General features: G+C 41.9%; 3 protein-coding genes across 4 annotated transcripts; 1 reads left to right on the forward strand and 2 right to left on the reverse strand.

Moving 5' to 3' along the window:
• Positions 1-335: 335 nt before the first annotated feature.
• On the reverse strand, positions 336-5,491 carry pygo2 (pygopus homolog 2 (Drosophila)). 2 transcript variants are annotated; one of them, XM_044335646.1, is made up of 4 exons: positions 5,311-5,491; positions 4,480-4,543; positions 3,811-3,863; positions 336-3,670 (listed from the first exon to the last, which is right to left on the reverse strand). In XM_044335646.1, the coding sequence occupies exons 2-4, from the start codon at positions 4,529-4,531 to the stop codon at positions 1,994-1,996; spliced, it is 1,782 nt and encodes a 593-aa protein (XP_044191581.1). In that variant the 5' UTR covers positions 4,532-4,543; positions 5,311-5,491; the 3' UTR covers positions 336-1,993. The 2 variants fall into 2 exon arrangements, with proteins under 2 accessions (XP_044191581.1, XP_044191582.1); XM_044335647.1 differs by lacking the exon at positions 4,480-4,543.
• A 388-nt stretch (positions 5,492-5,879) lies between these two features.
• LOC122969713 (SH2 domain-containing adapter protein E-like) lies at positions 5,880-16,482 on the forward strand. Its single transcript, XM_044335648.1, has 6 exons — positions 5,880-7,527; positions 10,118-10,244; positions 12,399-12,641; positions 13,204-13,444; positions 13,742-13,861; positions 14,728-16,482. The coding sequence occupies exons 1-6, from the start codon at positions 7,000-7,002 to the stop codon at positions 14,909-14,911; spliced, it is 1,443 nt and encodes a 480-aa protein (XP_044191583.1). The 5' UTR covers positions 5,880-6,999; the 3' UTR covers positions 14,912-16,482.
• A 3,832-nt stretch (positions 16,483-20,314) lies between these two features.
• On the reverse strand, positions 20,315-23,254 carry s100s (S100 calcium binding protein S). Its single transcript, XM_044335650.1, has 4 exons — positions 23,083-23,254; positions 21,776-21,823; positions 21,296-21,449; positions 20,315-21,092 (listed from the first exon to the last, which is right to left on the reverse strand). Exons 2-4 carry the CDS (start codon positions 21,787-21,789, stop codon positions 20,904-20,906), a joined length of 357 nt encoding a protein of 118 aa, XP_044191585.1. The 5' UTR covers positions 21,790-21,823; positions 23,083-23,254; the 3' UTR covers positions 20,315-20,903.
• Between the last annotated feature and the right edge of the window lie 78 nt (positions 23,255-23,332).

A 23,332-nucleotide genomic window follows, 5' to 3' on the forward strand; every position in this document is an offset into this window, starting at 1 on the left:
TTCTAAAAGCTTAACAATTTAACTGTGGAAAAAATGTTTAGTCATTTTTTAAATATTGGCTTCACAATAATGTTTAGTAAACCTTTAAGCCAAAACTGATGGTTCAACACAGTGACCATCTACAAAAACTTAAAGCAAACTGGCACTAAGACAAAGATTTATCATTCACTACTGTAAATAAAGTTAAATAAGGTTTAGGTTACGACTCAGAATCTGAGCATTATGAAAAAACAAATTACATTGGTATCTGTTTTACTGGGTTTTCCAACCCTCATTTTAATACAACGATTAGCAAACAATTTTTTAAAAAATGAATAAAAACAGACATGGACAAGTACAAAAAAATCTGTCTTTACTTCAGAGTTCAGTACCTTTCCCTTCCCCACCCGGTGTGGGACTCACTGGTTCCACCAGGAGGCGCCAGAGCAGAGCAAGAGCACAGCACAAATACCAGTACAAAATAATAAAGGAACAGCTGAGAGTAAGTTAAAAGAAAGGCAACTTGGACATTGAATAAAGAAAAATGAGGAAAGAGAGAAGGAAGAATAGTTATAAACACCTTATACTGTGACAGAAATGTGAAAAATGGGTATTTTTCGCTCTTTAGTTATTTGGTCTACTTCAAGGCCTCCAGCAGCGCAGAGGCCAGAATATAAACATAAACAGATCAGACAGTTACTGCATTGGTTCACATGCACCCCCCTCCCCTCTTTTTTAAGAAAAAGGACTATGCACATCTGATATGACATGATGTCACTACTTGCTATGCCAACACCATCCAAAAGCACTGATTTCACAATCCATGTATACTGCAGAGATTTAAAAAAAAGAAAAGAAATAGTTGACTCAAATGAACTGTAGAAAAATCAAAACGTCATACTGTTTACAACCAAGACACATATGTTCAACTCATTATTTTGTTCATTGGTTGACTCTGCAGCGTGTTCACAACTGACGGGAGTTCCAGACAAATATTTTTGTCCTAATATTTACAATTATTTCGGTGGTAAAATCCTCTGTGAGGTGTGAATGAAAACTCAACCCGGATCTCCTTTGGATTAATCAGCACTGGGTACAAAATGACAGATACAAGAAGAACAGGGTCAAACTGAATGAATGTATGTGTGCAGGAATAGTCAAAAGACCTGAAAAATAGATTTTTTTTCTCCCCCCAATTTATATTCATGTCTCACAATACACTTGCTACTGAGATTTTACACTGCAATATACTGATGATTCTCTTTTACTTGGTTGCAGTATAAAGGCTAAAAATGTGAGCGGGCAGTGCTAGAATGAAGCATTTTGATGACATATAAAGCCGTGAATTAACTGATGAATAAAATTCAAGGCCCTTTAGATGTCCAGGCACTCTTGCAATTATTTTTTCAATTTTCAAAATGTGATATTTCATGGCAGTTTTAATTTATAGCTGTGACAATTTGAGAAAAATATTGATACTGTTGAGTCATTTCATCAATTGAGGGAATAACTGAACTTTGCAGTGATTTTATTACCCGCCTAACACGTATGTGTGTGTGTGTGTGTGTGTGCGCGTGTGTTTGTTTGAAATATCATCACACTCATGTGGTGCATGAGTGGGGCGAGTCAATCTCAGTCAGTCAGTCAGTGCGGGAGCTTCCGTGCCAGTCAGTCACAAATTGTGTGAGGTAGAGTGTTGGTGTCAGTGCTTTGCTGGTTGGCAGGCTAGATGTCTGAGGGACTGTGTCAATTAACATTCATTATGATTCGTCTCATATCGGGGGGGGGGGGGTGGGGTGGGGGGGATCATTTGCCTAGAGTCACTCAAAGTGCTATATATAAGCATGAATGTCAATGAGTGTGTTTCTCTGTGTAGTGAACGAGTAAAGGGCTAGTCAAGAGAAAGTTGGGCAAGTAGCTGGCATGACACACAGGTCACTCAGATCAGAGCAAAGAATGTCTCTATTTGTCCTTACGCGTTGCACCTCCACGCTGCTCCTTTGTCATCCACTCCTCAACTCTCATTAGCTGCCACCAGCTGGCCTAATCCCTGGCGCACAAACACAGCCTGGATGTCCTTTGTCTTGATGCAGAAGTCACAGGCCCAAACAGCGGCGCTCTCTCGAGTCAGCAGCCCGTACGCTGGCTCTGTCAGACCTGTGCAGTCACGGTGGAACCAGCGTTGGCACGATGCCTCGCACAGGATGGCGTCCTGGTCGTCATGCACCTCTGCCATACAGAGACCGCAAGGAAATACCATCCCCGGGCCCCCGGGTTTTCCGGGGCCAGAACCTGGCCCGGTCGAGGGGGCGGCAGGGCCAGGGGGCAGGGGAGACTGGGTGTTCGGGGTCGAGGTGGAGTTAGAGGGGGGATTGGGGTTGCTGCCAGGAGTGTTGCCTCCGTTGTTGTTGGTCATGCTGTTCTGACCTGAATTAGAAGCAGCATTTGACATGGGACCACCAGCACCAGGAGTGTTGTTCTGCTGGCTGTGAGGGGTGGAGCCAGGGGCAGAGTTAGGTGGAGTGGATTGTTGCTGCTGCTGCGTAGAGTTGTTAGAATTGGGGGTGTTTGTATTGCTGGGGGGTTGGAGCTGATTGGGTGGTGGATGCTGGGGCTGACCCGATCCATTCAGGGGACCAGTTGGAGAGGAGTTGGGGTTATGCTGTGGTGGTGCTGAGGGAGGCTGACCGGATGTGTTGGCATTGGGCTGCTGGACGTCAGGGTGGCCAGGGAAGCCTCCCCCAGCCTGTGGTGGGCCAGAGTTAGGAGGAGGGCCAGGAGTGGTATTATTAGGAGGGGGGCCATTGGGATTTAGGTTAAGCTGTTGCTGCTGCTGCTGCTGCTGCTGCTGCTGCTGAGGCCCAGGCGGTGGCCCTCCACCCCCGAAGTTCTTTCCATCCTCGTTGCCTGGTCCTGGTGGACTAGGGCCAGGATAGGAGCCATCCTGTGAGGGAGGGAATTGTCCTTGAGGGGGCATACCTGGTAAGCCTCCCACCATGTTGCCTCCGGGGCCACCACCCATGCCACTCATCATGTTCATCCCTGGACCAGGCCCCATGCCACCCATGGGAGGCATGGGCCCATGTGGGGGCCCTCTGGGGCCTCCACCACCAGGTAATGGGGGGCTGTTGAATGGGTGCCCACCCTGTCCGTGCTGCTGCTGTGGAGGCATACCAAATCGAGGGTGGGGTGGCCCACCTCCTCCGGGACCTCCCATAGCTCCTGGAGACAACATGGGGTTGAATCCTGGCCCGGGGTGCATGGGTGGACTGAAGTTTGGTGGTATATTGAACTGAGAAGGGCCACCAGGGGGGAATCCACCGCCTCCTCCTCCTCCTCCCCCACTGCCGCTCCCACCGCCCCCCCCAAAGCCAGGCATTCCTCCAAAGCCTAGCTGGTGGTGAGGTCCAGCATTAGCTGGAGGGCCGAATGGTGGCCTCCGCCCAGGCTGGCCGCCGCCTGGTCCTGCCGGGCCTCCCATGAAGCCCATGCTCATTCTTCCACCTCCTCCATACCCACCTCCTCCGCCTGCACCTGGACTTGGAAGAAATGGAGCTCCACCTGGTCCACCTGCCCCACTAGGTCGAGACGGGGGCCCAAAGTCATCGTCGAAGGGGTTGGAGGCGACCAGGTGGTCCACCATGGGGGTCGGAGGAGGTGCAAACTCAGTGAGGTGAGAGAACCCTGCCGCCTAAATTTAATAAGAAGAAAATATAGGATAAATGTTTGTTTTGTTTTTTTTGCTTTTATGAGATTAGACAATTCAAACTTGTCAAACACTGAGGACATGTTTCCTTTAGCAAAGTTATCATATTGAAAAACAATGATTACCTGTGTCGTAGATTTCCTCGCCTTCTTCTTCTCCGGGCTCTTCATCTGTGAAGCTGAAATAGTAAAATATGAGAGAAGGGGTGGAAGGGGGAAAATATAATATTAGCCACAATAAAAATAGACCTCCAGGTCTCATGCTTTTGGTCCACAAATCAAGTGCAGCATCACATTTGGATTGGCCAATACCCCTTAGTGACAGAGTGGAGCAGCTTTAGACCTAGGGCCTCTTTTATCCAAGTCCAACAGTTGAGATGGATTCAATGATGGGACATAGACTGGCATGAGGACAAGATGCTGAACATCCAGGCGCTATCATCACCAAAGTTATGAAGCCTTGAATCGCAAATGACCCAGGCAGACCAAATGACCCAGGCGAAAAGGGAGAAAGGCCGCAAACAGAGGCAGAAGAGGTAAGGTCAATGAGGGAGACAGGAAAAGACGAAGACATGAGAACGAGGAAACGGAGTTGAAGGTACATTGATAGCAAGATAGACATGAACCCCGTTCACAGATCCACTCTGTGAGAAAACAGCCACCACCGGAGACAGTCGTGAAGTTTACATATGGGGGAGGCGAGAAGGGGTTTGCTAACAGCACCAGTGCAGCCCATTGCAGCGCAGTAATGGATGATTCCGATCTGATTGGGAGATGGGTGAAATTAATTCCTACCTTTGCTTCGTTTTCCTTGTCCCGCCAGTAGTCTCCCCGATTCGGCAGCCATTAGCTAATATGACTGTCGGTGAAGTGGCATATCACCGTTCATATGCAAGAAAAAAAAAGTTAAAAATGACGACGTCTTGAAGGCTTTGAGCCGCATAGGTGGAAATCTGCCTTCAGGTCATGTCAACACGCTAAATGATCATCACAGCAGCAACTAACACGTATCGGTAACTAGATTGTATTATATATCGCCGGCCCAGGTCTGCAAACTCTCCTTTCCAGCTGCAAATCTCTCGCCACGGTGTCTGTCACGCCGGGATTTGGTCACCAAATAAAACGTCAAGTAAAACTGAGCTGGTTCACGTTACTTAGCACAAGTTCGTCCTGTTGCAAGCCAGTTTCTGCTGACTGGGTGAAACTGGTTGCTTGCTACCTGGCTTGACTGCCAATACAAGCAAATTACAGAGCACCTCCCTCCCTCCCTTTCTAAAAATGATCACTTACAGATGTGTAACGTTAGCGGAGTACTCGACCAGCTAGCTAACGCGAGCTAGTTACTACCTTGGCTAACTGGCTAGCCACGTTACTCAATGTGGCTAGCTATCAGCGCTGAGATTTCACCACTGGATAGATACTCGAAACTGTGCTTTATCATTCCACATTCAATTTAGAATATGTGCACTCAATTTTTACTCATCACAGCATTTATGAGAAAAAGCAACCGATCACGTTTTTGAGAAACTGTTGTTTACTATGCTAACATTAGCTGGCTAGCTAACGTTAGCATGCCACTGAAGATAGCTAGCCATCTTGCAGACTTGTCTTGGAAACAAACTGTACCCTTTCTCCGTTGCTTGCTCTGCTGTCCTTTAAATTGAAACTCTCTGGTGTGTCATTGCCAGCAAACCAGTCCTCACTCGGTGTATGCTTGTTGATCCACCAGTCAACTATAATTCATTCAAAAACGCAAATTTTGCCATAATTATCATGGCCTTCAGTCGCCACCGGACAAAGAGGGACAAGCAGGAGCATCGCGCACCATGGAAGGTTACAACTCGTGGCGAAATGGGGGTGTTGATAGGGATCCTTCTTGAATATAAAACGCATTTTTGTATAAATTATCATGAAAGTAAATGTTATATTGTATGATAAATACCATTAAAATACTACGTTTCGAAAATCTACCGGCAGCACCACCGTTCCCGTTAATTATTTAAATAAACTGCTGTAGTTCGTACCTACTAATGGTACATATGGAGCAGCTCAGAACGGACCACTTTCCAACTATACTCTGTACAATCAAAGCAGGGGTGGACATTAATTAGACAGCCAATTAAGCACATTATCAAGTGACATATGATTAATATTGAATTAACACCCAACATGAAAATATTAATATAACTGTCAACCTCAATTTAGGTCGATATTTGAAAAAAAAAAAACATGCACATGAATGCAGGTAGGATACGATGTCTGTGGCATTATTTATGGCTCTAGACATAACCAAAAGTCACAGAAATACCAGCATTTGTATGCAAGCCTGTATACTACTCTTTGTTTTCAATAGCCATTGTGATTGATCTATTTTAAATTACAGTTAATGCAGAGGTTGCAGTAATTAAGTAACTAAGTAGGCTACATTTACTCAAGTACTTTACTTAAATACTTTATTGATGTACTTATACTTGAGTATTTACATTTTATGATGCTTTATACTGCTACTCTACTACATTTTTAAGCACTTCCTATTCCACTACTATTCATAGTCAGTTACCAGTAATCAGGATGATAATGTATTGCCACTTTTACTCAAGAAAAAGATTTCAATACTATTTCCACCACCGAAAGCCATAAAGGAAGGGACTTGACTTGCCATGTTGGACTATTAATCAGGCAAAACTAGGACGGAACTCTCAAAAATGTTTATTCCACCATCCACAATTAAAAGCTTATCACCGCCCACCCGTTCCTGCCTCCCCCCCTCTTGACTTCAGATACCCACTCCCCTCTATACTCCAGGCGCAGTCAGGAGCCTCATTGCGACAGTGGAAGGTTGTAAAAGACCAGATAAGCCACTGTGGGAATGGGACCACAAATCGGAAGCAAGAAAAACTTTGCCTTCTTTCGGGTCTTCCCACTCCGAAGACATCTCTTTATCCAAAGGGAATAAACTTTTCCTCTGAGCAGAAGAAGAAACAGGTGCAAGAAGCTCACAAATGGGATAAGTAGGGATATTTATTCTTTTTTTTTTACCTTGCCAAAAAGGCATGTAGGTATGAAAGTTTTTCACTTACAAACTTTTTTTTTTAAAGTTAGAGGCATAAGAATATAGCCATAAACTGTGATTTTACTCTTTAAAGCATTTATGACATGCTTTACAGTGAGGTGTGGAGATCCTAGAATAAAGCAGCGGAAGTCTTTTGTTAGAAAGGCTGTGATTTCTAAAGGTGCGTCTCTGGGGCCCTGGTGCATGGCGCTAAAAGGTGTCGGAGCAGGCAGAGAGCTTTATTGGTTTCCATCTGAGTTACAATGGCAAAGTGGTTCAAGGAGTTCCCCATCAATCTGAAGAATGGTACCGACAGGATCCGCTCAGTCTCCGAATCAGGCTCACAACCAAGAGCCAGTAAAGCCGGGCTGGTGGCCAGCATTGGTACCAAATCTGCAGGCTCTAAAACGGGTCATCGCAAAAACTCCTCTACTGACAGTACAGGCGGAGGAGGAGGAGGAGGAGGTGGTGGTGGTGGAGTTGGATCTCTCCTGTCCGGGAGAAACCGCAAGAACTCAGCCATAGACTTGAGTAGAAACGGTGTTGGTTCCCCTAAAGATGGAAAAGTTTGGGACAGCCTCCTGTCTGGGAAGAGTCGCAAGAACTCCAAAGCGGAGCCAGTGTTTGAGGAGCAGCAAAGACCTCTGAAAAACTCCGCATCCGCCAACGCGTACATCAGCCGGCTGATCCGAGTGGACAAACAGGATAAAAGCCCCAACTTCAACAGCGGTACCATCACTAATCAAGTGGTACCGGAAGCAGAGAAACCAGCTCAGTGCAAATCAGAAACAGTGAGTTTTTACAATTTGAAAGATCGGTTTAAGATGCTTTATATCATATATATTGTAGTTAGCACCCATAAGAGTAAGTTTCTTGTGGGTTTTTTTCCTATAAGGTGTTAATTGTCAAGCAAATATTCTTTAGAAGCTTAAATTATAAGCTAATAATAATGTGGCATCAAATACTTAATATGTAGTGGCAATTTTTTGTCATATTTTTATTCTCACACTCAAAGAAAATCAGTTTGCTGTGATATATGAGTGTTCAGCTTTTCAAATGTAACAGTACATTAGTGATATCTTGTGCTTTTTTAAACCTTTCAAGGCCATCCTGTTCTAAACAAGTGTTTTTGCCAGTAACTATGCTACTGCTATTGGCTGATTTAGGTAGAATACAGAAGTCCTTATGGACTATGGTGGAAAGTAACTACGTTTACTTGAGTATGTCACTCAAGTACAGTTTGGAAGTACTTGTAGTTGAGTATTTCCATTTTATGCTACTTATAGGTTTACTTCTACACCTCTACATTTCAGTGGAGTAGATTGATATTGTATTCTTTGCTCTACTACATATATCTGATAGCTATAGTTACTAGTTAATTCAAGTTACCAGATTTTACATACAAAGCTTATGTTTGTATATCAGTTTGTAGAATATGAAGATTCTTACAGATTTAAAAACCCAACAGTATTTAAAGTAGTTAAAATGAGCTCCTCCTCAACCAGCCACAACATTAAAACTCTGCTTACACATGATCATATTAATAATTCAAATAATATAGAATATAAAAAACACTCACGGGGGCATTTTTGAAATAATGAGTACTTTTAATCGTGATACTTAAAAAATGTTTTGCTGCACTTGAATGCAAGACTTAAACTTGTAATGGAGTATTTCTACATCGTGGTATTACTTTTACTTAAGTAAAAGGTTTAAATACTTAGATTCTACCATAGTTTACACCATATTTCCTTAGAGATATAGTTTTGCAGAATATTTGAGTGTTTCCCTTTAAAAATATACTAGAAGTTTATTATAGAGAGTCTCAACATGTCAGTGGAATAACAAGGGACTCCTTGATATCCTATACAAGATAACTTACTCTATAATTGGAGCCCCATAGGCCACATTTTTATCTGGTGGCAGGATGTCAAATGAAACAAAATTAACGTAATCTGCGGCACCTTTTTTCACATTCTAGCACACCCTAGTCCAGTAAAAATAACATGTGGTGTCATCAATGACAATGAGGTATAGCAAGGATCCAGTCCAAGCTCTGAAAATTGATATTATTGTTTCTGTTTCTCCCCTCCCCCTTTGTCTCTGCTACCCATTGTGTCCACTCCTCCCAGTCTGTCTTTCTATCTTTCTTTCTCTTCCTCTCCACCCCTCACCCTCACACCCACCTTCCTCGCCTTGAATACAAAGCTGTGGTCAGACATGAGGCCTTCTACCTTCCTCTCCTGCGTGTAATGTGGCTCAGTATTCCCCCTTCCCTCACCCCTCCACCTCATCCCTCTCTTTCACTTCATTCAGGCCCCCTGGTGAAGGCTATCATGTTATAAAAAGCATCGTGTTATTTGACACTCAGGCGCTAACCCAAAGTCCCCCTCCAGCTTGGCTTTGAAAAAAAAAAAAAAGGAGAAAGATAGAGAAGTCAGGGAGGTGATAGTAGTGAGATGGTGAGAAAAAAGACAGATAAAAGAGAAGAAGAATAAAATGGGAGTTTTATGTTTCAAAAACGGAGGAAATCCCTGCCCTTGCACTCTGATTCATATTTGCAGCAGCCTCTGTTGAATTCTACTGTGTGTCATAAAGTATGCTGACATCATAGTTCCCCAGTTAATAAAGAATATGAAGTTAGTGTCACAGGAGGAAACTTGTAATGTAAGACTCGACTTGTATTTCAGTGTTGACAAACTGCAAATGTGTGTTTGTGTTGAGTGTGTCCCACTAAACCTCCCAAAACTAACCGTCTGAGCCTGTCAAGCATCTGCTACTTGAATCAAACACCAACAAACGCCAAAATTTCTCTGGCAAGGGAACACAACTGGAAGTGATTACAGAGACAGCTCCATTTTATGGCCTGCTATTGTCTCTTGGCTACAGTGGCTTGTAAAATAAACAGAAGGAATGATATGGCACTGATAAGACATGACAGTCGGGCATGATTGGTGTAGTAGAATAGAGGTTGTTAGGAGATACTGCAGATATGAGTGTGAATAGAATGGGCTTTAGTGTCTCTTTAGAAAAAAAATTAACATGTGGTGGCAGGTATTCTTCTGACTTTTTAACCTTATCATCCACCTGGAAAACATATGAATGAATGAAGTTTTTATTTTTGTGTCTTGCATATAACTGTGCTCAGTCTGCATGGGTTTATGAGGCACCAGAAATTCATATAAGCCAGATCCAGAATGATGCGTGTAAAAATTCAAATAATACTACATAAAAGTCCAAATATAAAGAAACCAATATAAGGCATAACTTTAATCTTCTATATTTATTTGGTGACAATATTTTTAGCCACAGTTTTACAGAGTTTAAATTACATAATTATGCATTAAATAATTAAGGATTTCTGTGTATTCCTTGACCCAGGTGATCATCCTTGAGGATTATGCAGATCCCTTTGATGCTCAGAAGACCAGAGAGCAAAGAGAGGCAGAGAGAGTTGGGGAGAATGATGGTTACATGGAGCCTTACGATGCCCAGCAGATGATTACCGGTAAGATTTCTAGACTCCCCCCCCCCCCCATTCCAGCGGAAATCTTTTACATTAACGCTGGCGACATTTCATTCAGTCGCTTATCTCTCAATCTTTACAGCTGCGTTTCCCCACGTAGCCCCTGTGTGAATGACAGGATTCACATTTTCAGTCTCACTAGGCCGAGCAGTGAGAACATGAACTCGCTCCCCCAGTGCTCTCTGTACCCCATGGGGTTGCCACGGCAACTGTGTTGCGTTCGGACAATGGGTGCAGTTTCCTGCCCCTGCTTCCTCTTTCCTGTCTCTGTTTCCTGGTACTATTCTCCAAAAAGGAAGTTGGCCCTCAGTGCCTCCCCCCTTTCGGACGCAGCTCTGTGTAACCCCCTATATGGGTCTGTCTGACCATTTATCAAAACTTCACAGCATCCAGGAAGACTGGTAGTCCATCGTCCAATCACATGCCCTCTCAACCTTTTCATTCCATCACTCTATTGTCTTAACTAAAAGGGTTACACAATAGCCTGCTGTGAATGTGAAAATGTTTTATTGCAGTGCTCTCCAGTAGGTTTTACTTCAATCAGTGCTCAATGCTACTTCCAGGCCTCCTCAGAAAAGTCAGCAGAGGATGTGATGATGTGACTGAGTCAATTTACTGAGGCTTTAATCATTCTGAGGAAGTGAGCAACAGGCGAATGTCACCGTGAATCATTTAGAAAAGCTGCAAGAGTAGGGCAGCACTGTTATTATTAGCACTAAATATAGCAGCTGACGTCAGACGCCAGATTCAAATCCTATATTTGTGTGGGAATAATTTAAGTGTGGGAAGTTAATTGTCTGATCATGACTGACAGTATTCCTTATATGATCAGAATAAATCCAAATGGTCATATGTTGACAAGATGACCCGTCCGTGGACACTACACGTTACATAAACATAAAATATTACTGGTAGTGTGAACTTTTCACATCTGGTGCATTAACATGTTGTATGATATTAAAACAAATTTTGTATTATTATTATTATTATTATTATTATTTGCACATTCCACAAGCTATACTATTTATACTGTGAACATCTGCCCATTCCTCTTTTTGTACAGTCTGTTCTCTTCATTTCAAACTTGTAGCAGCGCTTTTCACTATATTTCACATATTTTTATGTGAATTTCTATTTTATATTATTTATTATTACTTGACTTTTGTGCATATTTTGATTGTTATGCACCACAACACCAAGGCAAATTCCTTGTATGTGCAAACCCTCTTGGCAATAAACCTGTTTCTGACTTTGATTCTAATTCTGATGAACATCTTTTTCTTTTGTTTTTTTTGTACAAGCATTAGTCCAAGTAAGTTCACATTTTTTCAAAAGAATTACACAATATGATATAATATTATTGAAGATTCAAGCTGCGTTTTATATTCAAGATACAGGTTGCACTGTGCAATGATATTCTTATTGCTGTCCTCTGATTGCCTGAAAAGTTAAATAACTTAAGAATGCAAAACGTTTTGAAAAGAAAAACAACAGATAAGTTTAAAACAATTACCAAGCTACAAGTCTGATGTGTGAAATTGTGCAAATCTGTATTATAATTCAGCACAATATGCTTTTCTTGCACTGTGACAGATTTCTCTTGCACTGTCATTGACCTTTAGTCTGAATTTACCTGTTAAAACATGTTAATGGGAGCAACAACAGCATTTCAAACACAGGTATTAGATTTAAGAGTGTAAATCAAATAACTGATAAAATGACTCATTCACAATATCACATCATCATATATCACTAGTTACAGTTATTTGGAGGTTACAGACTGTCAATAATCTTGCATGAAAGATCTTTCTTGACCTGTGGAAACAGTTTATCTAATAAAATAATGAAAAGCTTTAAGGTCCTCATAGCCTTCAGTGATTTTACCTCAAGTAGAGATCGCTCAGGTGTCCTCATCACATGACTTAAAAATGATGCTGTGGCTGGTTTTGGTGTTCACAGACAGCTGATGTTTTCTGCTTCTGGTGTTCATTCAGTCTCTTGTCTAGAGTCCTTGCTGTTTCTCAGGTTTTGCATGTGATGTCATCCATCACTCCAGTCTTCCTCTCCGGAGGGGTCCCCTCATCTTTACTGTGTATCAGCGTATTAATCTTTAACCTCTTGTTTTCTATCTGTAAGAGATCAGACGTCGAGGATCCAAAGACCTGCTGAAGGTGTGTTTGTTGATGGAGGGGAGTGAGGGAACCGTGGCAGTGGAGGAAAGTCAGCCTGCGACATTACAGATCTACGATGTCCCGTATGAGGGAAGCGGTGACGGTGAGAAGACGGCAATCACAAGGCCAGAGCTGGATCCTCGTCCCTCTACTGAGTACGAGCTGCCCTGGGAGTGGAAAAAGGAACATATTGTCAAAACTCTGTCAGGTAAATCAGAATAAATTTACTACACCACTCCCAGTTAGGACTTTAGAAAATGCTTCAACACACAATGTTGTCTGAAAAAAAAGCTAAAACACCAATTATGTCTGGGAATATTTTTTAAGTGAAAATGAAAAAAAGTAGCTGATGTTTACACCTTTAAAAGTTATAGTGTACTTCTGAATCTTCAACTGTGCAAAAAATAATTAATTTTTTGCTATTTAAGGTACAAAAAAAAAAAAAAAAATCATGATACTTGGTACTGTTTTGCTGAACTAGTAACCAGTAAAGTTTATGTAATGCAGTACCAACCCTGCCTCTTATCTGCCTTGCATCAATATGAAAAAAATTTGTTGAAAAAACTCAGGCCTGCGCTCACATTTATATTTCATATGCTGGGTAGACCAACAGCATACCGAGTAACATCTTGCATGAAACATCAAAGAGCTGTTTTCTTATTCTATATCTACTGGAGGATTCAGCACCCTGTTCAAACTCAGATATTGAGCCAGTTGTTCCTTTACATAGATTTCATATCTCCTCTCTTCCGCTACTCTTCTTCCCTCAGCACAGTTTGACAGCCCTGAACGGTCAGTCAAAGACGAGACACCTCACCTCACGCTCACTAGGCAGCCGCAACATCTGCCAGCACAGCCACCGCAGCATCAGCACCTGAGGCAGAAAAGCTGGACCCAGAAGATCCTGAAATCCACCACTCACACCCTGTCCCCTTCCTCCTCCAACCCCGGAAGCAGCCCTGAAACTGAGGCCTGCTGTGTTGACCCCACCCTGCCCCTGGACAAACAGAGGTGAGGAGGTTTAGGTGCCCTTGACGTCGACCCAAATCCTGAGCTTAATTTCTGACAAATAGACACATGCAATACTATATTATTAAGATTTTAACATTATTTCTTATGTAAAGTTAGAATGAGTGTGCATGTGTTTCTCATTCTTGCAATAACCTTCGCTCCAGAATTTTAATACATTTCACTGTTACGTAAGAGTTAGGTTCATTTCCAAGAGGGGTTTGTATAAAAATGAGGCTCTACACTTGATCAATAGCAGATGAAATGTAATCCCCCCCCTCACTCCCACCTCTGTCTCAGCTGGTACCACGGCTGTGTGACTCGGCAGGAGGCGGAGTTCCAGCTGCAGTCCTGCAAAGAGGCCAGCTTCCTGGTCAGGAACAGCGAGTCGGACAACAGCAAGTACTCCATCGCCCTCAAGTGAGTGTGTGCTGAAAGTGCATCTGTTTTGTCTCCAGGGCTGAAATGTTAACTACTTGATCTCACATTACTTATTGATCACATACTGTACTGCTGTGTATGACAGGATTAAAATGTAATTGGTCCAGTTGTCAACTCAACAGCTGAGTGTGTCATAATTTACTATAAAGCTGTTGACATTCTATATTTTTCTTATTTCAACAAACGTAATTGAAAGACCAAAACCGACAATAAATTCGTACTGCTAACATGTATTACCTGCGTAGCCAAAGTCTGATATAGTTTATTCCTCTGTGTCACAGACCTACATTGTCCAATAGTATTAAAAACACATTAGTGAGCCATTTCTTTGCACTGGCTGACATGTTCCCATTTTGAGTCAATCTCACATTCACCATCCTGCTGCCATAAATACTCAGTAGTGCACAAAATGTGTATTAATATGCAGCTGAAAATAGTTCCCAACAAATGCACTATTTACTCTTATTTGAGTAATGTTTGCTGAAAACTACAGTGCCCAACTGTTTTTGAAAAATACAGGATAGGACAGGGTAGGGAAGTCGGAAAGTAGTGAGAGATGTTTGTTTAGTTCTTTTCGTGGGATATTTGTTGATTTGTTGACAATAAGAATAATATAGAATGATGCCAGCCTCATCCTTTAACTTTAATTAGCTAAAAGACAATGAATACAATAAAAAATGGTAAATGAAATCAATATGATCAAGCATATATAATGCAAAATAAGCTCCATATAAAACACTGATTCATGTTTTATTTCTAAGAAGAAACTTGTGTCAACTTGTATTAGCTTTGGATTGTGGTTGAACTCAAATTCTTCTTCTTTCCTCTCCTCTCCTCTGACTCAGAACGAGCCAAGGCTGCGTTCATATCATTGTTGCCCAGACCAAAGAAAACGGCTACACCCTGGACCAGAGCAGCTGCGTGTTCCCCAGCATCCCAGAGGTGGTGCACCACTACTGCACTCAGCGCCTGCCTTTCAATGGCGCCGAGCACATGACCCTGCTGCACCCAGTGTCTCGCATCCATTAACTCCACCCCAGCTCAATTAGGTATACAAAACAAAGACACCTCTGGGCCTAAATGGATGAAATGTTTCCAAAAAAACCCTGAACTCTGATCAGTTCAAGCTCAATGTGTACTTCTACTGCTATGTCCCTCCTACTAGTCCTAGTTTATTATTTGTTTGTTTATTATATCCTACTTTTTCATTTTGTCATTTTTATTTCATCATCCAAAATATGTCTGAAAGCTGTGGATGTCTTCGTCTGTCTTTGATGTGCAGCTGATGCAAAACATCCAGGCTGCTGTTTTGCATGTGAACATTAAGGAAGCGCAGCACAAATGTCGAGGCACTTTTATTGAATAAATGTGACTTGGGGTTTGATTGATCCGGGATATGATGTTTTATTATACACTGCGGGCTCTATTAAAAGCTTGTTATTGTTTTTAAGTGAAATTCACCGTGAAGCAGAAAGTACTTTTGATGTGATGTGAAACTCATCAGTCTGTGTCTCTCTTTCTCCCTCTGGTGGATGTGCTGGTACACTGCACCAACTTTGCCAACACAAAGAATGATCTTCTTTCCTCAAAGTTTATAGTTAGTAAAAATCCATGCACATAAACATGTCATTCCGCCTATTAAGATAAGACCAGCTGTTTTGTCTTAATGCTCGTAACTGATCTAATTTATGCCTTTTTCCTTGTCAGTTTTCTGTATCTATTGTCCCTTGAGGATTTCCTCTTGTTTTACTGTGAAAGAGGGAGTTGTTTCTATTGTATTATCTGCACTGTGAAGACCGAGTGATTCACCCCAATGCAATGTGCTTGAAGGGGCAATGGCTTTACACTAGTTAATGTTTTTCATTGGAGGACCGGATGCTTCGTTTGAATCCTTTTTTCCAGTTAAACAATCTTTGTTTATTCTGGGGAATAAACCTGCCAATTAATGTGATATGTGGTAAGGAAACATTGTGAAATTCATGTCTTATGTCAAACATTTTTGGAGTCTGTACCTGGGGATCATTTACAGATACTCTATAAGTGCAAGAAAATAATCAGATATTGAAAGAAAGGAAACTCGGGGGGGGAAAAAACAGGAAGCATATAAGACGTGTCAGTCTTGTCATAGCCTTCGTACAAAAAGGTAAAGTTGTTCTCCCTCAGAGATGAATGCCCCCTGATGCTATGAGACTAAACAGCAAATTGAGAATAACTATATTATATATTTACTGTCAAGACTTATTTTTCAGTGTGTATTCTAAATGTAACTCAAACATTTGACATGATGTGTGTGCTCCTAATTTAGTGATATGCTGGAAATCATTTTGGGCAACTCTGAAGGGCCTGATGTTAGCCATTAGGATGACAGTAAAATATGATGTAACTGAGGCTAAATTTTGTCTTATACTTTTTGGAGGGTTGCCGTTCCCACGTCTGATGATGATTTAAGGGAAGACAGTTTGTAGTTTTTGGCTGAGGATTCAAGTTATTCGAGGATACACACCTGCTGTACATTTTTCACCGTTGTATTTTGATTTGTGGAGACCTGTTGTTCAAACAGTGTAAAAACAGATTATAATAAAAAGGTCCTGAATCTTCAATGCTGGAGATCCCCTGTGAGTTTCTCTCTGATCGCAATAAATCAACAAGACGAACAGCGAAATTGTGAGGGTGCCTGTGTCAGCGATGTCTGTTCTAGAAGGGAATGATCAAAGCATCAAAACATCCCCGTCGTCCCTGAGGAATGAGCCTCTTCGCAAGATGCTGAAATGACTGAATGAGGGCATTTTTTTTTTGAGTATAATGAATCTTTAAAAGTGAGGGAGAGCCTGATATTGATTTCAGTGGTTCGGTAATTTGTGTTTGCTAAAAGGGGATACATTATTGCTAGGTTAGGGTGAAGAGGTTAGGGGTAAAGTTCTAGTGGGGAGATTAAGTTTATCGGAGGATCATGTTTGGGACAAACAGCTTACGTACCTGCAATGAGCACCCCGGTTGCCCTGTGTAGCTCTAAGGTAAATGCAGCGCTAAAAACAGACAAAGAGTAAGAGTAGTATTATTACTCCCATGTCAAGGACACTTCAGGTGAAGGAAAAAAAAAGAGCAATTGACACCATCCCTCTCTCCTTCCCTCCTTTTCTTACGTATCGTCAGCCCCTCTCCTTTACCCTCCTCTCTCTGCCGGTGTTATCCGAGGCTGATATCTGTCTGTCACCTGTTTCTCCTTGACTCTCAGGGAGGACACTATCACTGTTTGCTTCTGGTTGGTGCCAAGAGTATGCGCTTAAATTTATGAGGGCAAGTGACCCACAGATTAGGTTTCATTACTCTAAGCCGTAGAGATAACTTTCAGTCCTCTCATGCATGTCGTGTTGTCTCATGGGGAACAGTTTGGCGCTGCCTTTTCAATGAATGAGTTGCAGGTGTCTTATGAGACTATATCAAAGCATATTCTTTATCAATTAGGACTGCCAAGCCCTTGTAATTCATATGTCTCCTGACTCCTCTCTGGCAAGGTGCTGCAGCCATAAGGTCTCCCTGCGGTCCTCTATAGAGATGGATTTCATGAACCTGAGGAAAGCGGGCCTTCTCAAATTCTACCCTGGAAGTACACCTGGAAAGGAATTAATCATCGGATTATATAGACCTGGAACCACCTACTGCTACTGTATACTTAAATTAATGATTTTATTTCATTCTCATGTGTACGCCATCCTATTCTCACGCAGTCGCTGCCCCGCTCAGGCTTTGCATGACAGCTTGACGTGATGGCTGCCTGATGGATGTGGTGACTTGACATCTGGGTGCTGCTTGACCTGCTCCGTTGGTAACCGAAGTGTTCCTGGCATCCTTATCAGATGCTTCGGGATTGGTGCCAGCGACATGGCCTGGCTTTGTGTTGCTCATCTCCTTTCCTGACACGGGCAGCACCTGCTATGTGTCTGATCCATCAGCAGAGACCAGGTGAGGCATTTTACTTTGAACTGCCTCACCTGGTCAGGTCAGGCGTGTTTCAGATACTGTTTGCAGGATGTGCTCGAGCCATTGTTTGTCCTAGTATGGTTGAAAAGGCCATGTGAGTGAGAATTAAGTAACTGCTCTTAAGCATAACTTGTGGAGGATGTCTATGCCACTAGGGTTCACAACCTCTACACCTCAGTTTCACTGGACAAACATTATATACAACACTTTATTAGAGTTTCACTGCATTTCATAAGCACTGAGATTGAATTCAAAATGCACTCTGAGCCTAAAATATGCGCAAAACAACACTATTTGTGTGTGAAAGGAATTGAACTTTAACATAATTTTAATGACAGGTGCAAATACTGAATACTGCAGCTAAAAGGGGTTCTTTTCAATTACAAGCCAATTGATACTTACTTTAAGTACAGTACTGCAGTACTCTTCAAACAATAGCCAGGTGCCTAAATCACCACTGAAACAGGTTTTTCTTGCTGTAACCATTCCTCCTGGTAATACCGATCATTAAGGGATTATTTCATAATGCATTATGACAGCTGTGGTAACCAGTTACTTTTCAGACTAAGATTCTAAAAAAAACACATGTGATCAGCTTATAAAATACAAATCACCGTGAAAGATTAAAGCTGTGGTTTTTGGCTTGTACCCCTCCTTAAAACATCTGTGTGCAGTTGGGATCTCTACAGATGTTTATGAGTTGTTAGTAGCTCCATCAAACACTACATTTCCTTTCTAAACTTATTAGATGGTTTTATTTAAATAAAAAAGCACACATGAAAGAAAACTCTCGAAATTAGTGTAAATATATGTAGCAACTTTTGTTTTTTCTTCTTTCCTACAACATTAATCATCTCACGACACCTCAGATTTATCTAGTGACGCTTTGGAAGGGACCCGACCCCTAGGTTGGAAACCACTGGACTAAACTAGCTAACTGTATATAAAGTAGTTGACCCAACCAGCTACCAAATTCAAATTCTACTTATTCATTGGTACATCACTATTAAAAATCTAAAAAATCTAAAAAATCTATGTAAACTTTTACCCACTGGGTCTATTTTTCTGCAGAATGTAAAATACTTTTGATACTAGAAGTACATTCTGCTGAGAGTACTCTTCCCCTTAGCATATTAAATAATTTCCTTTTTTTAGCCAACACACCTGAAGCTATAGGGAACAGACTATTTGACTTCTTTGGTGCTATTTGTTGCCTCATGTTGCCTTGAAAACTCACATTTTATATGTGACAAATAAAGCTAATTGGCCACCTTACACATTCCTCCATTCCTCCACTATTTTTTTTTATTATTTTTTCTACCTCCTTTGTCCCTCATGAAAACAATTGATTTATTGGTCCTTTGGAATGAGAAAGTAGGCTGATAACTGACATAACAGGTTGTTTGCTTCCCTTCAGGCTACAACAGAGTTAACAAACACTGACGCTATTGTTTTGAGTCGTTACCTATCTGCAGGCTGTACATGTAGAGCTCAAATATTCAAACCACCCAATCAGAGGACGCCTTTGGAGAACACTGTGGAGGCCAAGGAGTTAAAGCAGATAGGCTGAACCCCGCCCATGGATGATGGCTGACCTGGAGTCAGTTTCTTAATATTGCTGAAGGTAAGAAGAGGAGCCATTTAAGCTCATCAGTGTTCAAGCACGATTACACCCAGAAGTGAAGAAGAGGATCTGTGATTGAGCCGCTCAGCATTTCTTCCTCGGTCATATTTTAAAGCTGACGAGCAGTTGTAAAAGCCAATGAGGTGTTGATTTACTGATCTGTGTGTGTGAGAGAGACACTGAAGGACATTAAGTGTGCTCACAGTCACAGCAACTTGAGCATTCCTCTGTGATTATACCACTGCTTTCCAAGCTACATACTTGACTGATGTAGTCCATAAATTGGATTCATTCCCTGCCTTCGCTGTCTTTCCTTTATTCACAAACACACAGAGACATACAGACTCACATAAACACTCTTTATCTTCCCTCACACCCTCTCTCTCTCTCTCTCTCTCTCTCTCTTTCTTTCTTTCTTTCTTTTGCTCTTTCTCTCTTCCCTCTGACTCTCTTTTGAAGAAGTTTTCCATGCAGATCCAAGTCAAACATCTGGGTCAGCTTATATCTAGTGGAACAAGACTTGCAGGATATTGTTGGCAGGATGTGTGAGCTGGAGCAGTTTACTCTGTGGGAATCCCCAATACACACACACACACACACAAACAGACACATGGAGAGACACAGCCGCTTACACGCCGACACACACTCACAGTTTGCTGACATTGTTTCTCCTTGCACCATTCAACTTGATTTCCAGGTGCGGCGATTCATGCTTTACATGTGGACGAACACTTGTGTTGTATGAAGGATTTTGAATTGTGCTAAACTGAACAGACAACACTTGATAGTTGGTTAAATGCCATGTTTAATATTTTGAAGAATGCACTGGTTATTACCAAAAAAAGATTACAAAATAGGCGCAAGAAAGGGGATAAATCATATTCTATTATTCAACACTGAGTACATACAGTACAATAATATGATAATCTGTAACTTAATATATGTTCACAAATTATTCATGTGCAAGAAATGCATTCTGCAAAAACCTTAACTTCTTTTCTCTTCAGTGCCATATTCAGAACTTATAAGAAACAGCCCAATCTGCCTAATTTGAGTTGAAAGTTGAAGTTGAGATAAAACCTCTACTATACGTTAAGTCACTCACTGCTCGGAGAACAGTGCAACTAGCTCCGGATATGCTGTGGTATGAAAAACTGTTGCAGAAGGGGGAAAAAAACTACTCCTGCTGAATTCCCCATGTTCTGTGAACCCACAAACTATCTGCTGGACCACTTCCCTCAGCCACGCAATCACATGTTGTACTTGTAGTATTTACAAATTGCATAAGATCAAAAATCCATTGCAACTCTGTCCCCTATCTTTCTTGATTTACAGCTCTTTTCCCCTCCTCCTCTTCTTCTCCCTCTTTCCTCCTCTCCCTCCCACTTTTCTCCCCTCGCTCTCTCTCTAACTGACTCAATCTTTCTTCTCTGCCGTCTCGCTGTCTTTTGGTTTCTCATCTGTTTTGAACTCCAGGAAGAAGTCATTGCAGGCGACTGTGAGGGCGCCCATCAGGATGATGAACTCAGTGAAGTCCACCTCCCCATCGTTGTTGGCGTCCAAGTCGTTCATCACCTTCTCAACTGCTTCATTATCTTTGGAGTTCTGTCAGTGGGGGAACACAGAGAAAAAGAGAGAGAGTTAAGAATGTGTGCTCTGTTTCGTGTGTGTGTGTGTGGGCATACATCACTGCACAGGCCTGCCTGTACTTGTGAGTCAGAGTATGTGAGTGCATACCTTCACTTGTGTGTCAGAGTATCAATGCATATTTGCAAGTGTGTCAGCGTACAGCCGCATACTTCTCTTACCCCTAAGTAGCTTCCCAGCTCCTCTAGTAGCAGCTCCTTCAGTTCACCCCTGCTCAGTGTGTACTTGTCGCCTTCCTTCCCTGAGTACTTGTGGAAGGTTTTTATGAGCATCTGCATGGCACTCTCCAGGTTGGAACTGGGCTCCTTGGACATGCTGGAAAGGGTATCAGGTCAAAAAGGTCAGAATCTGCCACAAAATGCCCGCTCCAGCCCCAGCTGCATGTGCGGTCACATAGCAATCAAGGGTGAAGCCACCACCAAGACAAAATGATAGAGTGAAGGAAACCAAAGCAGAGGGGTTTTCCCCATTTCTAGGGGTCTAATAATGCTCTGTGTGTAGTGCAGAAGCTACTACTGACCCTAATTTAAGTATTCTGGTCACTGTGTGTGTGTGCGTGACTTTACTGGGTTTTACATTTCAGATGTTTGGATGGAAAGATGGAAAATACTTTGGAAAGGCTTTCGAACAATCTTACACACATTGTGTCCGGCATCTTGGAGCTTCTTGTGCTGGGCGCGTAGGGGAGACTGTGCACACACAGACACAGATAAGTCACTGTCAACGATGCAGAGTTTGAGTGTTAAAGACTTTTTCTCTTAATGTGTAAAAAAAAAAAAAAGAAAAGCACACTTCATGTCACCTTGTGCTGCATATAAAAAAAGTAGTTACTTTTGTCCTTAGGTAATCGCTATTGTAAGCTGAATTGGTAATGCATGTAACAATTGTCAATACAGTGTCAGTAAAAAGGGGTTTCAATGTAAAACATGTCATGTAACAGCCGACACAAAATTCATCTGGTAATCACTTTCAGAGCCTGAGGTATCAGTGTATACACTGCCTTGTGCAAATATACTGTGCATACAGATAAGGTCATTCATTCACTTCCACACTCAGTCAGTCACCCAACTTTCAATCAAAGTTAACAGTTTAGGGTCTTTTCATGACAAAAATAGAATCTAAGAATCTATATTTAGTCTAATCCATATTGCACACAATACTGAGGGTGACAATCAACCTATCAATCTTCCTGTGCATGATTTATTAACTATTACAGCTATTACAAAAGGAGACCGGGATGCTAATGTCAGTCATCGGTTATTGCCTGCCATCATGCTGCGTGAGCATTGTACTGGAGAGGTCAGAGTTGTAGTCAGCAGGGACAAAAGAGCAGGCGAGTGGACACCAAAGCTGGCTAGTTGGAAAATCTATAGGGGTCATCTGTCTCAGTGACTGACACAATACAATAGGAAACCATGGAGACGAAAAATGCTATCAGTAACACAATATTGAGTATGGTAATAATGCATATGCACTATGTAATGTTAATGAAGGAGTAATATCCACGTTGAGTGACGTATTAAGTTAAAAACATGGTCCAAAAAAGCAGGCTGAGTCAATTTCACAGAGCAGAATAAAATATGTACTAACTGATCTGTTTATCCATACCTGCTATTAGTTGCAAGTCATGCATTTATCATACATGATCATACATCAATGCCAGCTTTTGTTATTTCTTAACACTGCTTTAAACACTTATTTCCATATTTCATTGAAGTATAATTTTCCTGTCATGCTCTTTTCAGAGCTTGCACATCAAACAAAAATCTTCAAATGACGCCGACAGTTTTGTTCGCAGGTCTTCAGATGAGTGTCCACTACCCGCTGCTCTTAATTCTCCGAAGGTTTTTGATAAAGGCAAATAAAATACTTTATTACTCTACAAGAAAACCATCAGATACAGAGGAGAAAGTACAATGAAGCAACCCCTCCAAGTTGTCTGTCTTACCTGAGTGTTGATGGAGGGCCTCCTTTGTCTTTGAAGAGGTGCAGGGGACAGAGCCAAGGCAGAGATGGATGGGGAGAGAGTTTGCCAGTGGCTTAAATATCACCTGTCCCAATTCCTCCTCCTCCTCCTCCTCCCCCCAAAACACCTATACCCGCTTACATACCTGCTTCTGTTTCACAACCTTCCTCTCTCCATCACATCCATACAACTCACTCACATGCTTGCAAGCAGATAAACACACACACACACA

This window comes from Thunnus albacares, chromosome 19, assembly GCF_914725855.1.
Source record: "Thunnus albacares chromosome 19, fThuAlb1.1, whole genome shotgun sequence".
NCBI classification, from domain to species: domain Eukaryota; kingdom Metazoa; phylum Chordata; class Actinopteri; order Scombriformes; family Scombridae; genus Thunnus; species Thunnus albacares.

Coding starts and splice junctions, on each gene's coding strand:
- pygo2 (XM_044335646.1), bottom strand. CDS start 4,531: ATGGCTGCCGAATCGGGGAGACTACTGGCGGGACAAGGAAAACGAAGC. Junction 3,864..4,479: donor ACAAGGAAAACGAAGCAAAG/GTAGGAATTAAT, acceptor TTACTATTTCAG/CTTCACAGATGAAGAGCCCG. Junction 3,671..3,810: donor CGAGGAAATCTACGACACAG/GTAATCATTGTT, acceptor TATTAAATTTAG/GCGGCAGGGTTCTCTCACCT.
- LOC122969713 (XM_044335648.1), top strand. CDS start 7,000: ATGGCAAAGTGGTTCAAGGAGTTCCCCATCAATCTGAAGAATGGTACC. Junction 7,528..10,117: donor CTCAGTGCAAATCAGAAACA/GTGAGTTTTTAC, acceptor TCCTTGACCCAG/GTGATCATCCTTGAGGATTA. Junction 10,245..12,398: donor TGCCCAGCAGATGATTACCG/GTAAGATTTCTA, acceptor TCTATCTGTAAG/AGATCAGACGTCGAGGATCC.
- s100s (XM_044335650.1), bottom strand. Junction 21,093..21,295: donor AGCTGGGAAGCTACTTAGGG/GTAAGAGAAGTA, acceptor CCCCACTGACAG/AACTCCAAAGATAATGAAGC.